This window comes from Neofelis nebulosa, chromosome 16 (assembly GCF_028018385.1).
Source record: "Neofelis nebulosa isolate mNeoNeb1 chromosome 16, mNeoNeb1.pri, whole genome shotgun sequence".
NCBI lineage: Eukaryota > Metazoa > Chordata > Mammalia > Carnivora > Felidae > Neofelis > Neofelis nebulosa.
In genome coordinates, this window is record NC_080797.1 from 818,488 (window position 1) to 837,752 (window position 19,265).

The window sequence follows — 19,265 nt, forward strand, 5'->3', positions numbered from 1 at the left end:
CAGCTACCCTGCCTACCCTCTGTCTACAGAATGGGGGGAATAGAGTGAATGATTTCTTTTTTTTTTAAATGTTTATTTGTTTTTGAGACAGAGAGAGACAGAGCATGAATGGGGGAGGGGCAGAGAGAGAGGGAGACAGAATCGGAAGCGGGCTCCAGGCTCTGAGCTGTCAGCACAGAGCCCGACGCGGGGCTCGAACTCACGGACCGCGAGATCGTGACCTGAGCCGAAGTCGGACGCCTAACCGACTGAGCCACCCAGGCGCCCCTGTGAATGATTCCTTTAAATCAGAGCAGGAACCGCAGAAAGGTTCTTAACCTCTGCCCGAAAGGAGGACTTATCCGTATCCCCACTTGCTTTGCGAGAGGGGTTAAAGGAACGGGCGGCGTGTCGCTGACCCGGTGACGGGAAGGAGAAGGTTGTTGGTTAACTTCTCGTTGCACCCTCGGACCTTGGACTAGAATAAAGACGAGGAGCCTCAAATACTTGTGATCATCCAGCACAGCTGACGTTTCCGTGGCCGGTACTACACCCCAGGGCCACGTTACCTGCCTTGTCCTGCTCTCGCGTCACTTGCAGAACCACCCGCGCCCATAAAGGAGGAGACTGGGGTTCAGATGGGTTAAGACGCTTGTCTGTGGTGGTGATCGGCGTGACTGACTCGTGGCTGGGACTCTGGCCACCACCACCCGACGACATGGTCTCTGACCCACCTGTGCCACCTGCCTCCGCCAGAGCCAGAAAGCCTCTTGAGACAGGAGAGCAAAACTGCCCGCAGTGGGTAGGGAGGCTGCATTAGGTGCGCTGTGCTCTCCGTCACTGGCTACGGGAAGCTGTCCGTTCTAAAGCCAGACAAGGTGTTTTAGGAGCCATTCTTTGTAAATTTGTGGCATTTACGGTAAAAGATCCTAACTCCTTTGGAGATTTGGAATTTGCCTTTGCTGGTAGGGACTTTTAGATATTTCTGTCACCTCCAATAATGCATTCCCAGTGCCGTCACTGCCACTCCTGAAGGCTTATTTTACCTGTATCTTAGAAATTCAAATATTACAGGCAAACTGAGGGTTCGTGAGCATTTTAATAGCACTGTTTAGACATAAACTATTTTTTACATCGTCATTCATTTATTTATTTATTGCTAACATGAATTCAAAGCAAGTACGCAACTGCTTTTATGCCAGAGCACATCAGGAAATCAAGACACGACTGTCATCATCAACTCTTAATCTTCGGAGAACAACATCTCCACGAGGTTGGCCTGGAGACACTCGGATTCCACCAGTTTTTGAGGCTGTAAGAGAAGAGCAGTCTAATCTTAACCCACAGCTACAAAAATGTTATTAGGGAGGGAAGGAGTTGTTCTTCCTTGAGTTAACACCAATCTTAGGGCGGAGAAACCATGCTATTCAAAGACCGTCATCTAGTTGTGACAAGTCTTATTAGTTCTAGTAACTATTTGCCTTAAGAAAAATCATTAAAATACTCAGCTCCATGGACTAAAACAAGAGACAGCAAGCCCAGCACCATCGCGTTCCCTCAATTCGTTAGTTTAGAACTCGTTATTTTGGCCATGGCCAAACTGGAGGAGGGGCCTTCTTTTTAGCCAGAATCCTGAAGACAGTAGAAAACAACCATCGATGCTAGTATTTTAAGGAATTACGTTACCCAACTTTCTTGAGCAGTGCTTAGAGAATTTTAAAACAGAGTGGCTTTCACAAAGCATGAAAAAGACCTAACACTTAAGATACTGGCATTTTTTAATAGTTTATTTGATTGCCCATAGGGATGGACAGCCAAGCTGTGCATTTTAATAGATCCCCACTGGGAACAAACATCAAGATCTTTTAAAATCTGAATCCAGAACAGGAGTTTTGACGGGGGGAGTTGTAGTCCCGCCACAATGGCACGACGGACACTTACTGTTCCGTATTTAAGGAGTGTAGGCACCGCGGTTACTTTCAGGTTTTTTCTGAACTCGTTATTTGGATCTTTCCAACTGTTTCGAAAAAGAAAAAGTGATTATGGGTAACATTTACTTGGTTTCTCCCCATTTAATATTTGATAGATTCCTACATCTAGTCTTTCAGTAATCACTGGTTTCTTTGTAAATGTTTGTAAAAGCTTGAGGACTAGGACTTTAGTCGTGTCTGATTGTTTGACTTGCCCGACTGCCCTAAGCACGCAGACCCTTAGTCGTCGAGGCCCTTCCCGCCTAAGTGCGCGAGTCTAGCGTCCGGGACAGGAGGGACTGCGCGCGGGCACTTACTAAGGTTTCTCTCCCACTTGGCAGTAGATGAACACACATCCTTCACTGACGTGCTTCAGCCCCTCTCGCACGACTGGCTCCGCTTTAAAACAAAAGTTGATATAGAATAATTACTCATCGGCTCTGGAATCCGGCACCGAGGAACAGCGTCCCTCCCCCCTCCCTTCCGTCTTCGCTCGAGTCCTCAGACCGTAACTGAGGTCGACCAGAAAACCACTTGAAGGCCGAGGGCCAAATCCGAGGGCAGATGGGCCCCCGCGCCACGGGCACCTAGAACGCTGCGGGACGTCCTCGCTGACGGCGGACGACCGGCTCCCCTGTCCCGGACACACGAAGCGCGCCGGGGACGGGACGGGACGGGACGGGTGTTCGGGGACTGGATGCGCGCGGTATCCGGGTCGAGCGGCGGGGAGGGTCGGCGAGCCCCCTCGTCTGGCTCTCGCTCGGCTCCCACGCCGCGGGCCCCGAGTCCCGGCCTCTCACCCTGCACGCAGTCGGGGCACCAGCTCTTCCCGCCGGCGTCCTTGGAGCCGGTAAAGTAGGCGAAGATGGTCTTGCCGTGGTGCTGCTCCACCGCCCGGCTGAACTCCTCGAAGCCGGACACGCTCACCACCTCGTAGCCGGCCATCGGGAGGGCGCGCCGCGCACCGCCGGCCGGGTCTCCGGGAGGCGCCGCCGCGGGGCGGGGCGGGGCGGGGCGGGGAGCGGCCGCTTCCGGGGACGCGGCCGGCGGGGGCTCCACGGCGCTACGGGAGCCTGGGGCGGCCAGAAGGCCTCCGCGCCGCGTCCCGCCTCCGGCTGTGGCTGGCCCGTGCCCTCCGCGCGCTCCGCGCTGGCTCTGCGCAGGCACCCGGGCTTCCGCCCCAGCCGCCCCGGCCCGGGCCCCATGGGCGGCGGCTGCCCACCCTGCCGCCGTGCAGCCCCGGGACCCCTAGGCGGCTCGGGAGCCCTAACGGCTCCCAGGCCGCCCTGCGCCCGTTGCTATGGCGACCGCGCGAGCGGCCGGAAGCGCGGCCTAGCCGGCCCCCCCCCCCCCCCCCGCCCGCTCCCCGGTAGCCGCGCCGCGCCCCAGGCCAGGTGGGCTCGGGCCGGGGCCGGGGGGACTCTGGGAAGCCGCGCCCGGACTCGTGGGCCCGGGGGACAGGAGCCCCTGAGCCGCGGCCGGCCCCGCCGCTCGCGGGCCCCGTCACCGCCGCTCCCGCGGAGCTCGGGGGCCGGGGCCGAGCGCGTGCGTGCGTGTGTGCGGCGGCCCCGGCGGCGGGCGGCGGGCGGGGGGCCGAGCGGGGCGGCGCGGGCGGGCCTGCAGCCATGAGCGGGGCGGCGGGCCGCTGCGTGGGGCCCAGCCGGCCGGGGCGCGGGCGCGGGAGGCCGTGGGGGAAGAGGGGCGCCGCGGGGGCGCCGCGCGGCCGGGGAGCGGGGCGCCGGGCGACGACCTCGGCGTGGGACACGCGCTGCGTGAGCGCAGAGAGGCTGCGAGACTGTCGGCGGCCCCGGGGGAGGAGAGCGGAGGCCGACGCGGCCGGGGCGGCGGGGGCGAACGGGCCGGAGGCCTCGGGGACCCCCGGCGCCGCAGGCTCGGCGGGGGACCCGGGGGCCGTGTGGGTGGACGGCGCGGTGGGGGAGCCCCAGGTGGTGGGGCCTGTCGGGTCGGTGTGGGTGACGGGCACCGGCGGGGAGGAGGACGGGGCGCCTTACCGGAGCCCCCGGGGCTGTGAGCGGAAAGGCCGCCCGGGATCCATGGGGCACGAGAGCATCCTGGAGCTGTGGCTGAAGGTGCGGGCTATGCGGGCGGCGGCGGGGTGCGGGGAGGGAAGCAGAGTGGAGCTCCACCCGGTGCCCGCGGGAGAGGGTCCGGTTGACAGGGGCGTCCCCGGCAGGGCCTCCTGGGTGGAGACGAGCCGGGGTGGTCTCACGGGGCCCTGGGTGAAGGGACAGGCTCGGGCAATGCCCCGGGCCTTGGGAGTGTCCACAGGCGTCGGGCCCGGGGCGGGTTGTGAGAGGGTCCCAGGCCTGTGCGGGCGGGGACAGGCGGCTGGCCTGCTGCCTGGGGGTGTGCCTGGGATGGTGCCCTACCTGCTGGGGAGAGGACAGGCCGCGGGGTGGCCCGCGCCTGTGGACAGGGAGAGGGGCTGGGGGAGTGCCCCTGGTCCGTGGGGCAGCGGGCAGTCCCTGCAGGTGCCGGGGGCTCCCGGCCCAGAGACCGTCTGTGGGGACACCCCGGGCTCATGGAGAGGGGGGCAGGCTTCGAGGGTGCTGCCTGATGCTGTGGGGGCGCCCGGCAGGGTGGAGGAGGAAGCCAGCTGTGCAGGTGCCCTGGGCGCGTGGCGGAACGGACAGGCCGTGGAGGGGATGGGGTCTGGGGGTGCTCCTGGCACGTGGGGCACTGGACAGCCCGTGGGGGTGCCTTGCGCTGTTGAAGAGGAAGCTAGATGTGGGGGTGACCCAGGATTCAGGGAACGGGGGCAGGCTGTGTGGGTAGAGACCGGCTCTGGAGGGGACCCGGGTTCCTGGGCAGCCGCACACGCCGCAGAGGCATGCGGTCCTGCCGAGCTGCGGGTGGGCCCTGGAGGCGCTCCAGGCCTGTGGAGTGTGGAGCAGGGCCTGGGGGTGCCCACGGCCCTGGGGAGGGAGACGGGCTGCGGGAGCATCCCTGGTGTGTGGGGGACCCAGCAGCCGGTGGGGGCAGCGGTGGCGGGACCAGGGGCCCTGGGAGGACAGGCGGGTTACGGGGCTGCCCCAGGCCTGTGGGACGGGCAGCGGGCCCTGGGGGCGCCGGGGGTGGTTGCGGGGGACACAGGCTGTGGGGGTGTTGTGAGCCTATGGGACGGGAGGCAGGCTCTGGGGGAGCAGGAGACCCTGCTGCCCGCAGCGTTGGGGGCCCCCGGGCCTGCGGGTCAAGAGGCCGGCCCCAGGGACGTGTCTTGTCTGTGCAGAAGGAGACAGGCAGAGGGGCTGCCTGGGGCCGCAGTCCTGCCCAGGCACAGGTGCGGCCCGGGGGGGTTCGCGAGGGCGCCTGCGGCCGTGCCCGCCGCCGTGTGGGTGTCCGGCTCCACGTGCCGGGACGGCGGCTCTCGAGGTGGCTTGAGCCTGTGCGACGGCGTCTCTGCTGCCCTGTTACCCGTGGCTCCCGAGGGGCCGTGGTCTGCGGGGGAGACTGCGGCTTCTGGAGCTTTCCCAGGCCCGTGGGAGAGGGGGCAGGCCATCGGGGGTCCTGAAGCGCCCGGGCTCGCGGGGCAGGAGACGGGCTCTGGGGGTGTGCCGAGACCCTGGGGACAGAGACCGAGTGCAGGGGCGTCTGCCGCTGCCCCGGTGCCCGTGGCTCCCAGGACGCCCCGGCCGGTCCGGGAGGAGTCCACCCCCGGGGGTGTCGCAGGCCTGTGGGGGGAGAGGGACACGGTGCAAGCACCCGTAGACGCCAGGGGTCCCTCACGGATGGGGCTGCCCCCCAGCGGCGGGATGCCTGGGCCCACGGGGGAGAGGCTGGGCCCAGGGGGCCCCTCCGGCTCGCTGGGAGGGGGACAGGCTGCTGAGATGCCTGGGGCCGAGGGGGTGCCCACGGCGGCGGGGGCCCCCGGGCCGATGATGGCCAACGCCAGCTGTGGGGATGTCTCGGGCGTGTGGGGACAGAGACCGGTGACGGAGGGACCTGCGGATGGCCCGTGGAGGAGAAGGGCCAGCGGGCCGGTCCCTGAGGCTGCAGGGGTGCCCCTGCCTTTGGGGGTGCTCGCGGCTGTGGGGGTGCCCGCAGCGGGGCGCGTACCTGCCGTGGTGTGGGTGACTGGGTGTGCCGGGGAAGAAGCCGCCGAGGCTGCCGCCGGCCTCCCAGCGTCCAGGACGCCGTCTGCGGAGGGAGCTGGGGCTTCGTGGGGGGAGGTGGGAGGCAGACAGGCAGTGGGGGCGCCTCTTGCCCACGGGTGTGGGACCCGGTCCTGGAGCTGCCCGCGGCCCCCAGGGGAAGAGAGCCACTGTGAGAACGTGCCTGCGGCCTCAGGGACAAGAGGCCCTGTGCCCCCGGTTGCGGGGCAGGAGACGGGCATCGGCCATCTCAGAGGTCACCCGCAGCAGAGTGGGGGGGCACAGGCCGGAGGAGCGTCTGCAGTGAGGGTCCGGGGGAGCCCTTTGGGGGAGGACAGGTTGAGGGGGGCCTTCTCATAGCACGTGTAGGGAACGGGGTGGGGGGTGTCCTGGGCTCTTTGGGAGGGGACAGGCTGGGGGGAGGTTGGTCCTGGGTTGTAGACGGAGGCGCAGGCCGTAGGGGTGTCTTGGGGATCTGGGACAGATGCTTTGTGGAGGCTTCCTGGGTCTATCGGGTGACAAGTTAGGAGGTGTCCTGGAGCAGTGGGGAAGGGACAGGTTGCAGAGAGAGGGGCGTCCCAGGAATGTGTATAGGGGAACAGTGGGGTGGGTGTCACTGGACTCTGTGTACGTGTGTGTGTGTGTGTGTGTGTGTGTGTGTGTGTGTGTGTCAGTCACTCGAGGTATCCTGCAACGGGGGGCCAGGGTGGGGGTGGGGGGGCGGTCACCTAGTGTTTCCCTAGTGCAGCCCTGAGTCCTAGGCCTTTGGCTTCCGGGGAAAGTGTCGCCACATAGAACCCGCAGGGGCCCCGGCCCCAGCTCTGCGGGCTCCTCCGTTCTGCGGCGGCTGCCCTGGACTGTGGTGACCGTGGTGACAAAAGCCAGCGGGACTGCCTCGCCCCCGTGCCCTCCCGTCTTCGTTGTCGCTCTCGTCTCTGCAGCTGTGGGAACAGGGAATCTTGAACAGCTGCCCTTCTGTTCCTACACGTGTATCTGTCTTGAAGCAAATCCAGTCTACAGACCTTGGGTTTACTCAAAAGCTTAAATTAGGGATTTTTTTTTTTTAAACCTGGATTTCCCAATTGATTTGCTGTAGGATTCTTTGAGAGCACAAACACACCAGTACGTCTAAAATGAATCGGTTTGTGGAAAATCAGCTTAATTCAACAGACGTTGAGTTCAATTATCTGCTCTGCTCAAAACCCTGTATTGTGGGGAATCTCGGAGCAGCGGGACCGGGCCCGGCCCCCCGGGAAGCTGGCTTAGCTGGAAGGCTGGGGCCTGGCCGTGAAGTAGGTCAATAACAGAGACCAGTGTGTGGTCGGCACGCCACGAGGCAGGCGTGATCGGCGTCTGAGGAGGCGGTCCGAGACAGCGGGGTGAGCGCGGCCACGTCCCTACAAATCCTGACAAAACGCTTTCCGGGCTGTCAGCTCACGGGGTGCGTGTGGGGGGTGTGGGGTTGCAGGTCTGGGGGCCCTTCCGCTACTCAGTGGCAGATCCTGGCAGGGATCTCGGCGTTCTGACCCCGAGGCCTCACCCGGAGCCGGTCGGCTCTGCCCTGCCGAGCTAGCCCGGGGAGTGAGCACGCCGCCCTTCGCCGAGTGGCTAGGGTTTGCTCACGCGGACTGTGTGCAGAAGGCTGCCTGGTTCCCGTGGCAGAGCCGTTTCTGGAGTAACGTCTCACTGGTGGCCCTTGAGGTTTGGGCTCGACGGGTAGCCACTCACCCGGTGTGTCCCCCGTTCTCTTGGAAAGGAGGATTCCAAAAGGGAAGGCGCTTTTGTGGAGGACCCTGGCCGGTACCTTCCCGGAGCACCCGTGCTGGTCAGCGCGAGGCTGCTGCGGGCCGCCTCTAGAGTACCGTCCTCTGAGGGTGGCATGGTGTCCCCTCCTTCCGGTGTTTGATCGCCCTTGGTCTGAAAGCAGCCTCCTCCCGTTGCAGGCGATGACCGATGACCCTAGGTGGGCTCTCGCCAGCGCTCCGCCCTCTGACGGAACGGGCCGGGCCGGGGCAGGCCGGCTCCCCGCTGTGCTCATCTAGCCTGGCGTCCCACTGGACGGGAGGAGTGACCAGCCAGCGCCAGACCCAGGTACTTCTGTCGTCTTGTCTTCAGGTTTTTAGCGCGACGCGTTTGGAGCAGAAGCTGCAAGAAAAAGACGGCCAACGCCTTTTAAACCACCTTCGAGATCTGACACTTGGAGCGGCGTGTGCTGTTCCGCCCTCCGGTGTCTGGGGAGCCGTTTCAAAGCCAGCTGCGGCCGTCAGCACACTCCACTGCTAAGCGTTTTAGAGCACTCCTGCTTACACACTATCACACCTAAGAAGATGGACAAAGGTGATTCCGTAACGTCACTTAATAACCAGTTACCCTCCGGCTTCACCTGGTCGCCACCGAAATACGTTTCCCTCTAACAGTGAACGTAGGAAAATCTTCACACAGCAGAGCCGAGTTCTACAGGGAACGCCCAAGTTCCGTTACTGTCCCACTAGTTTCCTTGCGTGTCTGTTCTCCAGTCTGTCCTCCGCAATCCACTCACCGGCGCGTCGCACGTTCTGAAATGCACAGCGTGAGCTGCAGACCCGGTGCCGTGCGGAGTCGCCCTCCAGAACTGACTCTTGGAACTTACTCTCGGAATTTCCGCTTTCCCTCGATGCAGACTTTAGGTCTGGGTTGGATACCTCAGAATGCACACATCTTGTCACGTTTGCTGAGTTTCCACCAACGTGTACACAGGTGTCACTCGTGCCTCTGTCGAGATAGAGATCTTTTCCATGGCTCCAGAAAGTTCTCTCACGCCCCTTCCTACCCTTCGCAGGCAGCCATTCTGGGTTTTTCCACCGTGGGTTAGTTTTGCCCATTCTAAGTAGAACCAGATCGCGCGTACTCTTTCACGTAAGGCTTCTTTCAGTGGATGGGACCCTCTCTCTGGCCTTACGTGGGTCGTGGTCTGTTGCTTTGTAACAAACACTCCAACCTCTCGTGTGGGTTTTTACAGATGAAGCTGCCGTGGACATTCTTGTACACGTTTGTAAACATGCCTGCGTTTCTGTTGTGTAAATGCCCGGGAGTGAGATCGCTGGGTCACAAGGCAGGGGTGCGTTTAGTTTTCTAACAAACCAGCGGACCTTTCTCCTGGGCTGTGCCGCTGCCCGTCCCTACCTGCGGCGAGGGGCACCCTGGCCCCTTTGCCAGCCCGGCGGTGTTTGTGTTCATTAGGGCCATGCTGGTGGGTGTGGCGTAATAGCTCCGTGTGGTTTTCACCCAGGAAAGTTCCAGTGACAGTACCCAGAATTCCTGGGTGCCCTGCTCCTGCTCCCGGACTCCCCACATGCTAACGCTTCTGTTACATTTTCCCTCCCTCCCTCCGTTCTCTGTCTCTCCCTCCCTACACACGCGTGTTGCAGGCACACACCTACATGCACACCTGCTCACACATACGCACATACGCATCTACACGCGCATGCACACACATTTTCTAAACTGGCAAAGTACAAGTGGCAGCCGCGATACCTTTTTACCACTAAGGACTTGGTGTGTATTTCCTGAAGACAAGGACTCCTCTTACGTAGTCATAACGTGGTGATGGAAATCGAGAAGTACACGTTAGGACAGTGTTGCCACGTGATGTTCAGGCCGTCCTGAGGTTTTGTGAGTTGGCCCAATGATGTCCTTTACAGTGAAAGGAACCAGGGTCACTGAGCTGCGGGACTCATCATGTTTGCTTAGCTCCTCGGGTCTGAACAGTTTCTGAGACTTTGTATTTCACGCCATCAACATTCTTGACAAATGCAAGCCAGTTATTGGGCGACTTTCCATCCGTTTGGGTTTGCCCGACCTTCCTAGTGACATTCGGGTTACACACCCGTGGCGGGAAAACCCCAATGTGATGCTGAGTCCTCGTGTGTCCCGTTGGGAGGTACGCGTGTCGACCTCGTCAGTCCCCCACCCGGCAGTGTTCACTCCAGCCCCGGGATGAGGGGGACGGTGGCACCCGCCAGGCTTCCCCCGTGACGTCGCTGGCCCGTTCACCTTCCGTAGTCGGGGGTGTCTGACTTTGAGACCTTGTTCACACCCTTTCGCCCCCAGACTGATCTCCTCGTTCGGCCTTCATTGGTAGTTTTTACCCTGATGGTTGCTACATGGTGACTGACCTCTTGGTATCAGAGCAGATTCATCGAGCCTGGCTGTGTCCGGGAGGGTACTGAGAAGGGCCCTGACCTGGCCAAGTGGGAGCCCCTCCAGGCTGACTCCGCCGCCCCTTCACACGTCTCTGTCGATCTGTGGCCACATTTGGTATAAAAAGGCATTCCGGGGCCAGCATATTTTTCCCCTGTCCCAGCCCCGGAATTGGCCATCCTCCTCCCTCTGGTGGAGAATGGAAGTTAGAACTCACATGTGGGTACTGAGTAGGCACACTGATTCCCGGGGGCTCTCGTGCGAGGCCGTCCCGGAGGACAGAAGTGGGGACAGGCGTCCGTACCCGTGGGCCTGTGCACCCCGCCTCCCCCGCCCCCCCAGCCCGGGCCAGCTCACACGCACGCCGTCCGTGGCAGCCCGGCACCTCCCATTTGTGACTCATTTGTGACTCCTGTCATCCACCCCAGTTATCCACATGTGTCTGCTCGGTCTCAGAACGTGCAGGGATTTCCCTGCCGCAATCCGGTCTGTGCCTCCCCAGGCAGAGCCCCGCCCTCAAGAGCTCAGCATCGTTTTAACCCGAGGCTGCATAACCTAGTTACTCAGGTTAATTTTTCTTACCCCTCACTCTCGAGTGGTTATGTTACTCATTAGAAATTCAGTTTGGCGCACGGGTTTCTGTTAGTATTCATTTTCAGGGTTTTCCTTTATCCTTACGGGTTTGGTTCCTTCCCTTCCTGCCTCCCTGTCTGCTCCATGTGACGCATTAGCGGGCCCCCCGTGTGCCGACGCCAGAAGGCGTCGGAGAGTGTGATCCCCTCCCGCACCTCCTCCGTCCCGCCCTCCTACCCCCCACGCACATACCTGACCAAGCCCGTCTCTGATGTTCCGTTCCTAGGTTTCTTGGCACAAGTGATCAGACGCACGTGTATCCTGTCATGACACATCCGTTCCCCGCTCGAAGGGTAGCAGTCACGGACCGTCTTTGGTCACCGGCCCTTTGCACGGAGCAGGGTGTCTCAGCACCGCCTGCTGGGGTTTAGAGAGGGGTGCACGCGGAGGCTCACTGTTTCTTCCTTCTTCGAAGTGCTCCCAGCTGACTCGGCCGCTCTCCTACATGGACCTTCAGGTGGGTTCCGCACTTTGCAGTTACCAGCGGGGACCCCCTGTCACCAGTGAGGTGGCTGCGGGGCGGTGGGGGGGGAACGCCTGTGGGCCTGTCCCCGGGGCCGTGCGGGGACCCCCTGTCACCAGTGTGGTGGGGGTGGGGGGGAGAACGCCTGTGGACCTGTCCCCGGGGCCATGTGGGGACCCCCTGTCACCATTGTGGTGGCTGCGGGGGGGTGGGGGGGAGAACGCCTGTGGGCCTGTCCCCGGGGCCGTGCGGGGACCCCCTGTCACCAGTGTGGTGGCTGCGGGGGTGTGGGGGGGGAATGCCTGTGGGCCTGTCCCCGGGGCCGTGCGGGGACCCCCTGTCACCAGTGTGGTGGCTGTGGGGGGGTGGGGGGGAGCGCCTGTGGGCCTGTCTCCGGGGCCGTGCGGGGACCCCCTGTCACCAGTGTGGGGGGGGTGGGGGGGGAATGCCTGTGGGCCTGTCCCCGGGGCCGTGCGGGGACCCCCTGTCACCAGTGTGGTGGCTGCAGGGGGGGTGGGGGGGAGCGCCTGTGGGCCTGTCCCCGGGGCCGTGTGGGGACCCCCTGTCACCAGTGTGGTGGCTGTGGGGGGGGGTGGGGGGGGAATGCCTGTGGGCCTGTCCCCGGGGCCGTGCGGGGACCCCCTGTCACCAGTGTGGTGGCTGTGGGGGGGTGGGGGGGAGCGCCTGTGGGCCTGTCCCCGGGGCCGTGTGGGGACCCCCTGTCACCAGTGTGATGGGGGTGGGGGGGAGAACGCCTGTGGGCCTGTCCCTGGGGCCGTGCGGGACACCCTGTCACCAGTGTGGTGGCTGTGGGGGGGTGGGGAGGGAGCACCTGTGGGCCTGTCCCTGGGGCTGGGCCCTGCCCACAGCTGTACCTGCCACAGCACGGCCTCCCCTCTCCCTTGTTGCAGTCGGCTGCTGGTTCAGTGTTTTTAATTTGTGTTTTTATGAGATTGACCAACTTTTCCTATGTTACAGTGTCATGTTTGTATCTTTTTGTATAATTGGTCTGCTCCTGTGTTTTCCCATTTCCTACTGTTTTGATCTTTTTTCACCTCCCTTTTAAGCATGTGTTTATATAGGGGCGCTTTCTATTTATAAATACTTTTCTTCTAATTTTTCAGCTCTTTGATTTTGGTTATGGTGTTTAAAGAAAAATTTTTTTTAGTATTTATTTCTCTTTGAGAGAGAGAAAGAGTACACGCACAGGGGAGGTTCAGAGAGAGAGGGAGACACAGAATCCGAAGCAGGCTCCAGGCTCCGAGCTGTCAGCACAGAGCCCGACGCGGGGCTCGAACCCACAAACTGGGAGATCATGACCTGAGACGATGTTGGACGCTAACCGACTGAGCCACCCAGGCGCCCCTACGGGGGGTTTGTTTGAAAGTGACTCTTTGTCACGTGATCACACGTGTGCACTTTGTCACGAGAGCCCAGAGGCCGTCCCCAGATTAAAGGCATCATGGAGTGTGCGCAGACCCTCGGGGCCGTTTGCTGCATGGGGCCTGTGGTTGTGAAATCATTCGTTCCCCTTGACTCAGTAATCTCAGAACAGGTGTTTCGTCCATAGGAAATGCTTTAAAATGAGGGAAAATAAATGCGTGGCGATATTAATGGAATCAACGTGTCCGTTGGTGGAAAAATGAGAACCGTGTAAATGGTTAATAGGGTTACAGCTCAGCTGAGCATGAAAAGGCCATTCATGGGAGTTTGGAAAGCGCAGCCATGGAAGATAATGAAAACAGTAGGCTATGGAAGTGCCCGTGTTCATTAAGGGAAAGACAAAACAAAACTCGCTTGTGTCAGGATTAAAACTGACCAAAACTGAAGCCCGCGTAGGAGGCGTGCGGGGACCATGGGGACCAGGTGTGCTGAGGTGCAGGGCGGGGTGGCGCGGCCAGCAGGTGGGCGGCTGGGCGTCCACAGCGGCGTCGGCCAGGCTCAGCATGGACGGCGGCGCCTCTCCCGGAACCTGGCGCTTGGAGGCGAGGCAGAGACCAGGGCGCGAGGGGCTCTCCGGCCGCCGCGTGGGGCTTTGCCTTTCGGAAGAGGACCCTGCGTGCTGCCGGGCAGCGGCGGGGACACGGGGGAGCCCGGGGCGTGCGAGAGTGGCCGCTTCCGTCCACGCACAAGGAGAATGCGTCTCAGCAGGGACGCTTGTGTGGGGAGAGCACACCCTCCCACGTGGCGCAGTGTGTTCTCACGCGCTCCCACCTTTGTTTGCCTTTTTTTTAAGAACCAGCTGCAGTTCAACAGGAGTGTTCCTGCACATTCCAGCAACCTGGCCGCGCGCTATATCTGCCCCGACGCGATCAGAATCGAGAAACTGACGCACTCGTACGGCGAGTCCTACCGTGGCGGGGATCCGGGCTTCAGAGCCGGGCCCGACGTGAGCGGCTCGGCCTCCTTCTCCGTCATCTCCGAGGAGAGGCTCAGCTATGCCGTCCACCTGGCCAAGAGGGACGTGAGACGCAGGCAGTTCGAACAGCACGTGAGACAGCAGCATCTCAGAAGCGAGCCCCAAGCCTGTCAGAGGTGGGGACACCCTGAGCACAAGGTGCCTGAGCACAGGGAGCAGAGGAAGGAGGCAAGGAGCCGGGAAATGTGTCACTGCAGCCACGAGACGTGCGGGCGGGGAGCTTCCTGCTCGGGTGCGAAGGTTCACCTGTGCACCCCGCGGCCGGGGCAGCCCCCCGCCCTGGAGCCGGGGCCCCAGCCGCACGCCAGGACGGGTGGCCCGCGGGGCCTGCTGGGGGTGCAGAGACTCCAGGAGGAGCTGACCACTTGCGTCCGTAGAATGGAAGAAGTAATTAAAAGAGGTGAGAACAACAGGGCTCATCACTTGGATGGGAGGCCCAGAGTGGGGGGGTAGCACACACTCCCTCGGGACCCCCGCCCCCAGGAGCCTGAGCACCGGTGGCAAGGCACGCGGACTTGGACCGCACGCGCGGGAGGGCTTTCTTCCTGGCGACCTTGCCCTGGCCTGGCCCCTGCTCCTGGCAGAGGCCCCCCTGGGCCATTCGCTCCTGCAGGTGGCCCCCTGCTGTCCACCCCCCACCCCCCCCACCTGCGGTCCTCCGGCTCCTGGATGCAGGCGACCCTTCTTCATCCAGAAGCCCTTCTGGCAAAATTGTTTGTGCTTTGTTGAACAAAGAACGTGATGTGTGCGTATTTCCACAAAGTCTGTTTTAACGTGGCAGTGACGGGTCTGGGGCGTGTGGGACGTCTGGCCGCTGACCACCGGCCACAAGGGAGGGTGCGTGGTCGTCACAGACCGGTTCCACAGCTGTTCAGTGTTCTTTTCGCCCCGCGTTTGCCTGGGGCGCGAGGGCTAGGGCTGTGCTAGCTGGTGTGACTGCAGGGGCTTGAGGAGCCGGTGCTGGGATCCGCTCGGGGTCCACTGTGGCCCTGGGCCTTGCAGGTGACTCCGTGCACGTCTTGTGCGCGCGTCAGGAGGGGGCAAGGTGCCTCTTACAAAACCAGCTCTGATTGGATGCGCTAGAACAGAGATACGTCGCTGAGGAGGTTGTGGCCAGGAAAAGTGATGCTTGTTTCTGACCTTCCATGGGGGTGGCTAACGGTGGGGGACGCGGGGGAGTAACAGTTGCAGAATTTACAGGGTCTGAGACAAAACACAGTTGCGTGGGGAAAAGAGTTCCTGCCCGTCCTGGGCCAGAAGGGACATCCCCCTGCGGTCTCCGTGAAGAGTGCGGTACCGGGCGTGGTTCGGACACCCTTGCGCCAGCTCAACAGCGCTCCTGCTGCTCGGGGCTCTGGCGGAGTCCGGGCTTTTGGGGGACAGAGCCACAGGGCCCTGCTCTGATGATACGGCCTGACGCGGGCACTAGAGAGAGCTCCCCAAGCCCCGGGGAGGGACTGAGTCGGGTGTTTGCTCATTTGTTTTTTAGTTCAACATTTCAGGTTGTCGCAAGTCCTTACCTTCTTTGTTTTTTTTTTGTTGTTGTTGTTGTTTTTTAGCGTTTATTTATTTTTGAGAGAGAAAGAGACAGAAACAGAGCATGAGTGGGCGAGGGGGGCAGAAAGAGAGGGAGACACAGAATCCAAATCAGGCTCCAGGCTCTGAGCTGCCAGCACAGAGCTCGACACGGCTCGAACTCAAGAGCCGTGAGATCATGACCTGAGCCGAAGTCGGACGCTCAACTGACTGAGCCCCCCGGGCGCCCCATACCTTCTAAACTATAGTGACAACGTCACCACAATCGACAGCAAATAGGTACAAAAACCTACAGTGCGTACTTGAATCAGGTGTGTGCACTTGCTTGCGGACTGGGAGCAGCTCGCCCCGTCCGCGGGTCCCTCCAGGGGCTGTGACATGCCCGGCTGTGCTTCCCAGGTGTGGCCAGACACTGGCTGTTCCATTAACCACCCCCCCTCCCCCCGCCCCCCCCGCCCCCCCCCCCGCCTGAGCCAGATGCCGTCCCCTACGTCCACGGTGCCCGTGCTGTGAGCCCACACGAGACCCAAGCGGTCTGGCTCCCGGGAGACAGCGTCTGTATCTACAACTCCCGATTTCAGAGTTTTGCTTTTTTGAAAATGAACGTTTTTTGTCATTTGGCTTTTTGGTGAGTAAGTGTTGAATACTTGAGTTCATAAACTACACTTGGACGAGGAAAACGTTGCTTTTCCGGCTTTGTGTGCTGGAGTTTGTGGAAGAGCTGGTTTTGGATGAACGTATTTGGGAACCTCGTCTAGAGGAAGGGATGCCTTCATGCCCCTCGGAATCTTCCAGAAGCAAGAGTTTTTGAGCCCGTGTTTGGAGGACGTGGAGTGCCCGGTGGACCAGGGTGTGCTCCGTGAGCAGCGTGTGAAGGCTGTGGGCAGCCCAGCAGCCTTACTGTGTCGGTGCAAAGATTTCTCTTTTAGGTTCAGGATGAGAAAGTGTCAAAGGAATCTTGTTAAGCATAAAAATAAGCCGGTAAAGGATTTTTGAGAAATTAGAAAGCATTACAGGTTTTGGCTCGATAGGAAGAATTTTAAAGTGGTAAGTGACGCTTCACGGTGGCGTAGACTGTCCACTGGGGTCTGGTTGCGGTCCTTTCCGCAGGGAGGGCCTGCTCTGAGGCCTTCACGCCTCTTGCGTGCGTGAGCTACGCACACGCCCGCACGGTCCTCGTTTCTTGGCCGGTGGAAAGTGTTTTATGGGAGCCCCATTTTTTTTTTTTTAATAAAAGCAGAGGTCTCCAACTGTATCATCTTTGGGAATAATTGAAAATTTTGTAAGTTTCCATCTGTAGTGAGTAATCCACTTTCGGGGAAACGATGTTTGCAGATAGAACGGAAGAAGCTTTGGAACCGGATGAGGAGCAGCGAGCCCGCGTCAGGAGGCAGGAACAGGCCGTGCGCTGTGCCCGGATGCTGTACTCCCTGCAGCAGCAGGTGCGGAGGGTGGGGGCGCCGGCCGCCAGGGCCCCACCGTCTCTGGAGCGCTAGCACACTGGGTCGTTTGTGAGGCCGAATCTCCTGGACGTGCGGACACATGACTCCTTTTCCTTTTGCCGCCTGCCTTTACGTGTGTTTGTGTATTACGTGCATACGGCCCAACTCTTTAGCGGTTTTTGGCTTTTTGGGGTCATGGGTTCTTGGGAATCCAGTAAAAGCCCTGAGTCCTTTCCTTGGAAAACAGTGCTTGTACGGCACGTATTTCTGCGGACACAGGCCGGTCAGGTACCCTGGAGCCCCCGTCCCAGCTACAAGCCGCAGCCCGAGAGGAAATCTCGTGTCTGTGACCCACTGTACACGCCGTAACAGCAAACACTGGTTGTCTTCACCCAGTGGTGAGGAACGGGGGCCGTGTTGAGGGTCTCGGGATGCCTTTCGTGGCGATAAACAGACATTCACGTTCTTTATGTTGCAGCTAGATTGTTTTTAAACATCTGTTGTTGTTGTTTTTGTAAATGTTTATTTATTTTTGAGAGAGAGACCGGGTACAAGTGGGGGAGGGGCAGAGACAAGGAGACCCAGAACCCGAAGCAGGCTCCAGGCTCCGAGCTGTCAGCCCAGAGCCCGACGCGGGGCTCGAACCCACAAACCGCGAGATCATGACCTGAGCCGAAGTTCTGTGTTGTAACTGAGCCACCCGGGCACCCCATAACATTTATTTATTTTTGAGAGACAGGGCACGAGTGGCAGAGGGAACAGAGAGAGAGGGAGACAGAATCGGAAGCAGGCTCCAGGCTCTGAGCTGTCAGCACAGAGCCCAACGTGGGGCTTGAACCCACAAACGTTGAGATCATGACCTGAACCAAAGTCAGACGCTTGACAGACTGAGCCACCCAGGCGCCCCTTAAATGTCTGTTTTAACTTCAGTGCCTCACTCTTTAATCCACCTTTACTGCATTTCCGGTCACTTAAGTCCCATGTTGGCTTTATTGCTTGAACGAGAAACTGGATGTTTTCATTGAAAGGAAGTGCCCTAGTCTGATTTTGCTCTGTATTCTTCTGGGGTTTGGTTTCAGTCCTCAACCCACACTGCCGCCATAGAGATTGTTCCGGAACACGCATCTGACCCTGTGGGAGCTCTCTGAGGCACAGGGTGGACCCCGCGCTCTGGCGTGGCTCTCCCCCCTTTCCAGGGCCGCCTCCACCTTCGCTCCTTCACGTTATGTTCCCACGATGCCGGGGACCTGGGGTGGCAGGTGGGCACTGTGCTGTGTTCACCACCTGGGGCTCCAAGCCGCGGCGCTGCTCCGGGTACGTGAGTGAAGAGCCTTGTGTGAATTCAAGGGACGTGATTTAAACAGTGGTCGGAGTTGGACAAGACATGCTGTGTCCTCTTTTACCAAAAAGACGTGTGGAAAGATACTGAGTTTTCACTTCTCCCCCTTTATGAAACAGGTGAAAGAAATCCAGGAAGAATTGGATAAATTGAGTCCACGTAAGATTAAACATACCGAGAAGGTAGGCTGCGGATTGGTGTGGTTGACCTTTATTCCTTGTAAATGCATCTCCGGTGTTTGGTGGGTACCGTGTAGGGGTGCCCTGCGCTCGCTTGCAGAGCCTTAGTGAGGGCCGAGCAGAGTAAATATTCTGAATTCGGGGTCGCCTTCCAAGGAACAGAGTCTGAAAATAGATTTTTGTTGCTGTTGTTGCTGCTGGTGTAAGAAACTGACAATAGGAAGGAAAAGATCCTTTGCCATGAGAGAAGGTTTCAACGTTTTAATCCCCTTTACCGTGAAGAAGTTTCACAACAGAAACAGTTGTCTGTAGAAGGAAGACGGGCCGTAAATGTCGGTGAGGGTGGGTTAATGTTGACAAGTTCTGAGTTTCGAAATAACTTCCCATCTGTCCCCCCTCGCCAGTCGTGGGCAATGTCCCGGCTGGCGGCTGCCCACCGAAGCGCCATCCGGGCCCTGCAGGTGTTTGTGACCCAGTTCGCCGACCGCGGGGAGCGGCCCCTCCCTGCCCGGTGCAGGGAGCTGGGCGGCCTCATTCGCCAGCTCTCCCTCTGCTCCGCCAAGCTGGACGCCGACTCCTCTGTGTCCGAGGTGGTCATAGACATCCTGCGGCAAATCGAGGTATGAAGCGGACTCCAGGTTTTGTTCAGAGTGCTTTGCGTCTAAGGGAAGCAATGTTTTCCATCGCCCGGTTTCGTTGGGATTCACAGAGACAACCAGACAGACCGGCCGCCTAGCGGTGAAGCCTTGCAGAGGACGGGGGCAGCCCTTCGTTTTTATTTTGTGGCTTTTACAGTCTGGTCTGTAAAGTTGCATTTCACTTGTTTGAGAACGGGCGGCTCGGTATAGAACACACAGCGACCGTTAACCGGGTCCGTTGATTAACCGGAGCGCTCCATTCCCTGACCACACCATCCGGGAAAGAATTTTACTGGCACAGGAAAGGAGAGGGTACAGCAGTCTTCTGTCAGTGCTTGGAGGAGGGCACCAGCGGGCAGCTAGTGGGCAAGAAGAA

General features: G+C 60.2%; 2 protein-coding genes across 14 annotated transcripts in view; one reads left to right on the forward strand and one right to left on the reverse strand.

The window, feature by feature from the left end:
* Window positions 1-1,059: 1,059 nt before the first annotated feature.
* TXNDC17 (thioredoxin domain containing 17) lies at window positions 1,060-2,971 on the reverse strand. The gene is made up of 4 exons (XM_058704570.1): window positions 2,750-2,971; window positions 2,267-2,348; window positions 1,921-1,996; window positions 1,060-1,291 (listed from the first exon to the last, which is right to left on the reverse strand). Exons 1-4 carry the CDS (start codon window positions 2,892-2,894, stop codon window positions 1,223-1,225), a joined length of 372 nt encoding a protein of 123 aa, XP_058560553.1. The 5' UTR covers window positions 2,895-2,971; the 3' UTR covers window positions 1,060-1,222.
* A 36-nt stretch (window positions 2,972-3,007) lies between these two features.
* KIAA0753 (KIAA0753 ortholog) overlaps window positions 3,008-19,265 on the forward strand; it is a 41,321-nt gene continuing 25,063 nt past the window's right edge. For 2 of the 13 annotated variants that reach the window (XR_009255205.1, XM_058704560.1), the window contains exons 1-7: window positions 6,431-7,440; window positions 8,005-8,152; window positions 11,100-11,330; window positions 13,573-14,155; window positions 16,627-16,733; window positions 18,192-18,254; window positions 18,656-18,871. Coding sequence is in view for 7 of the 13 variants with exons in the window: in XM_058704560.1 (XP_058560543.1) it covers window positions 11,319-11,330; window positions 13,573-14,155; window positions 16,627-16,733; window positions 18,192-18,254; window positions 18,656-18,871 (981 nt within the window). In the remaining 6 variants the exon portion in view is untranslated. The other 11 variants (XM_058704556.1, XR_009255206.1, XM_058704555.1 and 8 more) reach the window with 11 other exon arrangements.

Excerpts from the sequence above, each read along its gene's own strand:
- TXNDC17 (XM_058704570.1), bottom strand. The coding sequence starts at position 2,894 with ATGGCCGGCTACGAGGTGGTGAGCGTGTCCGGCTTCGAGGAGTTCAGC. Across the intron at positions 2,349-2,749 it reads GTGCCCCGACTGCGTGCAGG|CGGAGCCAGTCGTGCGAGAG; the intron begins GTGAGAGGCCGG and ends TTTGTTTTAAAG. Across the intron at positions 1,997-2,266 it reads CAAGTGGGAGAGAAACCTTA|TTGGAAAGATCCAAATAACG; the intron begins GTAAGTGCCCGC and ends TTTTCGAAACAG.